The 6000-nt window shown below is 48.8% G+C and overlaps 1 protein-coding gene across 2 annotated transcripts in view; it reads right to left on the reverse strand.

The window, feature by feature from the left end:
- The window catches only part of HM13 (histocompatibility minor 13), a 54974-nt gene that overhangs the window by 8779 nt on the left and 40195 nt on the right, over positions 1-6000 (reverse strand). The window contains exons 11-12 of one of the 2 annotated variants that reach the window (XM_082272411.1): positions 3384-3469; positions 1166-1529 (exon numbers count right to left, since the gene is read on the reverse strand). In XM_082272411.1, coding sequence (XP_082128537.1) covers positions 1379-1529; positions 3384-3469 — 237 coding nt within the window. In that variant the 3' untranslated portion in view covers positions 1166-1378. Of the gene's footprint in view, positions 1-1165; positions 1530-3383; positions 3470-6000 lie in introns of those variants that run through there. The other variant, XM_082272412.1, reaches the window with a different exon arrangement.

Below are 6000 nucleotides of genomic sequence, written 5' to 3' on the forward strand. Positions count from 1 at the left end.
CAATGGCATGGCTTCTCCTTTCGGCCAATCGGGAAACGGGTCTCGGGACCCTTTTCCTGATTGGCCAGGAGGAGAATACGTGTGACAACAGTGAATATTCATTCCCTATTGTCGCAAAACTGGGTGGGCTCAGGGCGCACTGCTCTGTGCCCCGGGTCCACCCTTTTTTGAAGCCTATTAGAGCCTCTGGCTCCAATCATGTGCTTCAAAAAAAAACCCCTTGTAATCCATGCATCTGGCACCCTGCATGTAGATTAGGGGGCCGCATGCATGGGTGGGGAGCGGGCCCCTGCTCCCACAATGGATGGGGCCGCCACTGGAACACTTCTGTTGTCACCCGAGGACAGGAAGTGTGTTAATGCCAGGATTCCCAAGTCAAAAAAGGGGGGGGGGGGGAGAAAGGAAATCTAAAGCATCCACTATATCTAATGACTAGTATGCCGAAATACATTACATGTTTGTTCCTGGGTTTAGATACACTTTGAAGAACAATTAGTTCCAGGCCCTCTCCCCTTGTAATAATCGCTGCATGATAGTACTTCAACAATATACCTGTAAGGAAGAAAGTATACTTACCTTGCCCCACCCTTCCACCCATGGTGCTTAGGCACAGGTGACAACTTACAGCAAGATCCTGGAGATTACAGAGCATATGAAATCTCACAAGAAGTCGCTCTAGCAACATACTGGAATGTCTTCTCATGATATCTGGCCCGCTCTGATTTCTCCAGGAATATTCCCAGAAGAACTGTGGTGCCATGCCCAGCAATGCTAAAGGTGGAGGTAAGGTAAGTATATATATATATATATATATATATATATATATATATATATATATATAAAAAATTTTTTTTCTTACGTTTACTTTTTTCCTTTTCCAAGTACTATTAGGCAGCAGTTTATACAGTGAGAGGGGGGCCTAAACCCAAGAGGTTGACCTTGCATTGTATTACAAGGCTGGCTTTAAGTTAACAGGCAATCTGGTGTCTAAGCTGATATATTAGACCTTCACTTTTTCACATAAAGAATACAAAATGTAAACACAGTAATGTACAATTTGTGTAACACATTTACTTTATAACGAGACCCTAGGCCACAGTCTTTTGATCCGCTAGGCACTGTGTCGCTGGAGGCCAATCCCATGAATAATGAAAAGGGAGGGGGACAATCTGTGTGCAATGGTCCCCCTTACATATTTACAGGTATGGACTCCGGCACATGAAGTTAAATGTCCGCTGGGTAACAGAGAGGTAATGCAGGTGATGGGAGTCTAGTCATCTAGTCTTTTGGATGGCAGGTGAGGCTGCGTGAGGGGGTGTGGCTGAAGTGGGAGGGCAGGGGCTGCGCCTGTCCGAATGCAGATATGAATAGAGGCCTTTCACATAGAGCTGGGGTTCAACTGCCGCCTGCGGCGGGGGGAAAAGGATTTTGGTTGCATGGATTCGGCCAGGCTGGCGGGAGATCCAGAGACCACCGGAAAGTGAGAGAGGCGAGGAGTGTGAGGAAGAAGTTCCGCAGAGGACTCATAGCTGTGGAGGAGGAGAGGACAGGAGGAGCAGCAAGGGCAAGGATAAACAGGGAAGGGTTGAAAAAAGAATAAGAATAATAATAATAATAATAATAATGGGGGACAAAAAAAAGGGGGACAAATATGTGGACATAAAGATGAGGAGGGGGGGGGGACAAATCATATTTGAACATAAAGAGGAGGAGTGGGCAAAACCATAGGTGCAGAGAGAGGAGGAGGAGTCCAAGGTACATGCATACAGTGGAGTGGAGGGGTCCAAGGCACATGCATACAGTGGAGTGGAGGGGTCCAAGGCACATGCATACAGTGGAGTGGAGGGGTCCAAGGCACATGCATACAGTGGAGTGGAGGGGTCCAAGGCACATGCATACAGTGGAGTGGAGGGGTCCAAGGCACATGCATACAGTGGAGTGGAGGGGTCCAAGGCACATGCATACAGTGGAGTGAAGGGGTCCAAGGCACAGGCATACAGTGGAGTGGAGGGGTCCAAGGCACATACATACAGTGGAGTGGAGGGGTCCAAGGCACATGCATACAGTGGAGTGAAGGGGTCCAAGGCACAGGCATACAGTGGAGTGGAGGGGTCCAAGGCACAGGTATACAGAGGAGTGGAGTGGAGGGGTCCAAGGCACAGGCATAGAGTAGTGCAGTGGAGGGATCCAAGGCACAGGTATACAGAAGGAGTGGAGGGGTCCAAGGCACATGCATACAGTGGAGTGGAGGGGTCCAAGGCACATGCATACAGTGGAGTGGAGGGGTCCAAGGCACATGCATACAGTGGAGTGGAGGGGTCCAAGGCACATACATACAGTGGAGTGGAGGGGTCCAAGGCACATGCATACAGTGGAGTGAAGGGGTCCAAGGCACATGCATACAGTGGAGTGGAGTGGAGGGGTCCAAGGTACAGGCATACAGTGGAGTGGAGGGGTCCAAGGCACAGGCATACAGTGGAGTGGAGGGGTCCAAGGCACATGCATACAGTGGAGTGGAGGGGTCCAAGGCACAGGTATACAGAGGAGTGGAGTGGAGGGGTCCAAGGCACAGGCATAGAGTAGTGGAGTGGAGGGATCCAAGGCACAGGTATACAGAAGGAGTGGAGGGGTCCAAGGCACAGGTATACAGGAGGAGTGGAGTGGAGGGGTCCAAGGCACAGGTATACAGGAGGAGTGGAGTGGAGGAGTCCAAAGCACAGGTATACAGAGGAGTGGAGTGGAGGGGTCCAAGGCACAGATATACAGAGGAGAGGAGTGGAGGGGTCCAAGGCACAGGCAAACAGAGGAGTGGAGTGGAGGGATCCAAGGCACAGGTATACAGAGGAGTGGAGGGGTCCAAGGCACAGGTATACATAGAAATGGGGAGGGGGGTTGGGTTGTGTATGGCACAAGTATACAGAACCACAGAATGAAAATGGACAAAGAAAGGGGAAAAAAGTGGCCAAACATAGAAAATATTCCAAGCAATGAGGAGAAAGCACAGCAATGCACACATAAGAGGAGTGCAAAAATAGAGAAAATGGGATGACCACAAAAAATAACACGGACAGAAAAAAGGCACAGGGATATTGTGGTCAGTAGAACATCAGCCGGCAAACATGACAGACAGGAAGGGGGACAGATCAGAGAAATGAGGCAGGAGGGATGGCACACCGGATCAATGAAAGGGATTGTAGAACAAAAAGAATGGAGGTGACAAAAAGGACAATGAGAAAAAAATAGCGTCAAAATGCAGAGAATGGAGGAGGAAAAAGGAGGAAGAAGAGAAAAAAAGGAGGCAGAATTGTGTGAAGAAATTTTCTATACTTCCCCCAACCCCAAATCTCTACTCTACTCCCCCCCATGCAAATCCCTATTCTCACCTGAACATCTCCGTCAGCTCTCCTTTGACGAGCGCTACCAGCAGAGGGAAGCCAATGCAGGCCGGGACCAGGTACAGCAAAGCAGGCTACGGAGGAGCAGAGAACAACCACATGAATACAGGACACATACAGGACACATACAGGACACATACAGGACACATACAGGACACATACAGGACACATACAGGACACATACAGGAGGCTATGAGCCACTGGACAGGATTTGTCACTCAAAATAACAATCTGCAGGGGACGAAAAAGTAAGAAGGCAAAAAAAACAGCACATATGCCATTTTAGAATTGCAGATACATTTTAGGACTGAACCTCAGCCAGACATAAAAAGACAAAAATGAATCTGTCAGGACGAGGATCTTAAAGTGGTTATAAAACCTTTTTTTTTTACAAAAAAAAATAACAAACATGTTATACTTACCTGCTATGTGCAATGGTTTTGCACAGAGCAGCCCTGATCCGCTTCGTATGGGGTCCCCCACTCAGTGCTTCAGGCCCCTGCTCTTCATCGGGTGCCCCCAGGGAAAGCAGTTTGACCTGGGGGCACCCATGCTTGCTCACTCCCGAGTCCCGCTGCATTGTCCATTGACAGAGACTTGGCCCCGCACCACGCTTAAGTGTCACCGGATTTAAATGACAGCAGTGGGAGCCATTTGCTCCCGCTACTATCAATCTGTCCAATGAGAGAGACAGTGGCAGGAGCAGCTGCGTTCATGCACTTTTCTGGATTGCATGGGCCCGGGTAAGGGAAGGGGGGGGGGGGTCTGGGGGACAGCTGCAGCACAACTTTTTCACCTTAATGCATAGAATGCATTAAGGTGGAAAAACATTAAGGCTTTAGAACCACTTTAACCCATGACCTCTGCTGCATCCAGCAGTAGCTCTTCTTGCTGAGCCAGCTCAGATGCTGAATAGTATCTTGTCTGAACCCTTGGATAATCTTCTCTTCCAATGTTTTGGTGAACTTTGCACTTCATGCCTTTTCACTTCCTGTTTGCCAAATTATTGTGCTCTCTCCAGCCGATATATTGCTCCTTTGTGTACCTGCAGCTGTCCTCATCTCCATAACACTTGTTACCGACCTTTGGCTTGTTCCCCAACTAAGCTTCTGCTTGATCCCAACCTGCAACCACTTGTTACCGACCTTTGGCTTGTTTATCAACTACGCTTCTGCTTGATCCCAACCTGCAACCACTTGTTGCCGACCTTTGGCTTATTCCTTGACTACGCTTCTGCTTGCCCCAAACCTGCAACCACTTGTTACTGACCTTTGGGTTGTTCCCCAACTATGCTTCTGCTTGATCCCAACTTGCAACCACTTGTTACCAACCTTTGGCTTGTTCCTGGACTACGCTTCTGCTTGATCCCAACCTGCAACCACTTGTTACTGATCTTTGGCTTGTTGCCCAACTACGCTTCTGCTTGATCCCAACCTGCAACCACTTGTTACCGACCTTTGGCTTGTTCCTGGACTACGCTTCTGCTTGACCCCAACCTGCAACCACTTGTTACCAACCTTTGGCTTGTTCCTGGACTACGCTTCTGCTTGACCCCAACCTGCAACCACTTGTTACCAACCTTTGGCTTGTTCCTGGACTACGCTTCTGCTTGATCCCAACCTGCAACCACTTGTTACTGATCTTTGGCTTGTTCCCCAACTACGCTTTTGCTTGATTCCAACCTGCAACAACTTGTTACCAACCTTTGGCTTGTTCCCAAACTATGCTTCTGCTTGATCCCAGCCTGCAACCACTTGTTACCAACCTTTGGCTTGTTCCCCAATTATGCTTCTGCTTGATTCCCAACCGGCAACCACTTGTTACCAACCTTTGGCTTGTTCCTGGACTACGCTTCTGCTTGATCCCAACCTGCAACCACCTGTTACCGACCTTTGGCTTATTCTCAACTATGCTTCTGCTTGATCCCTACCTCCTATATATGCTACTGGACCCCGGCTTGCTCACCTCCTGAGGACCGAGGCCTGGTACTGAAACACTGCAGTGCTCACATGCTAACATGGGACATGCCAACAGGAAAGATAACAGAGTGACAAAAAAAAGTTAATCAGCCCGCAACTTCTCCTTCATTGTCCAATCACAGGCTGGGGGAGGAACAAGACCTCTAAAGTGTTCTTTAACCTCTTGATGCCAGCCGCACACAAGGGTAGGCCTTAATGCTGAGTGGCTGCATATATGCAGCCCTGCTAATACACCTTACTATGCTGAGAGTGGACTCCCAGCACAGTAGCCGACGGGGGTTGGTAAGCTCCCGATGCATCACTGCGATTGGGAGCTTTCCGATCATATGACTGCTGTGACAGCCAATCACAGCAGCCACATAACAAATTTCCAGCTTTTAAAACCTTTAAAGCGCCAGGAGGTGGTCGGTGCAAAGGGGTTAACTACGGCAAAGAAAAACCAGGTCATTTTCACTGCAAGGCTGGGCAGTGTAGCAAATCTGAGTAAATCTCAGGACTGGATGGACAAAAATACAAATTCTTTGCCATTTTAACAGCTTCTATACATGTAATTTGGGGCAGAGTTATTCATTCACTTTAAAGGTCATCACAGAGGACAAGGGGGCACTCTTTATGTCTGGAGGAAG

Source organism: Pelophylax lessonae, assembly GCF_965119305.1.
Source record: "Pelophylax lessonae genome assembly, chromosome: 11".
Taxonomy (NCBI): domain Eukaryota; kingdom Metazoa; phylum Chordata; class Amphibia; order Anura; family Ranidae; genus Pelophylax; species Pelophylax lessonae.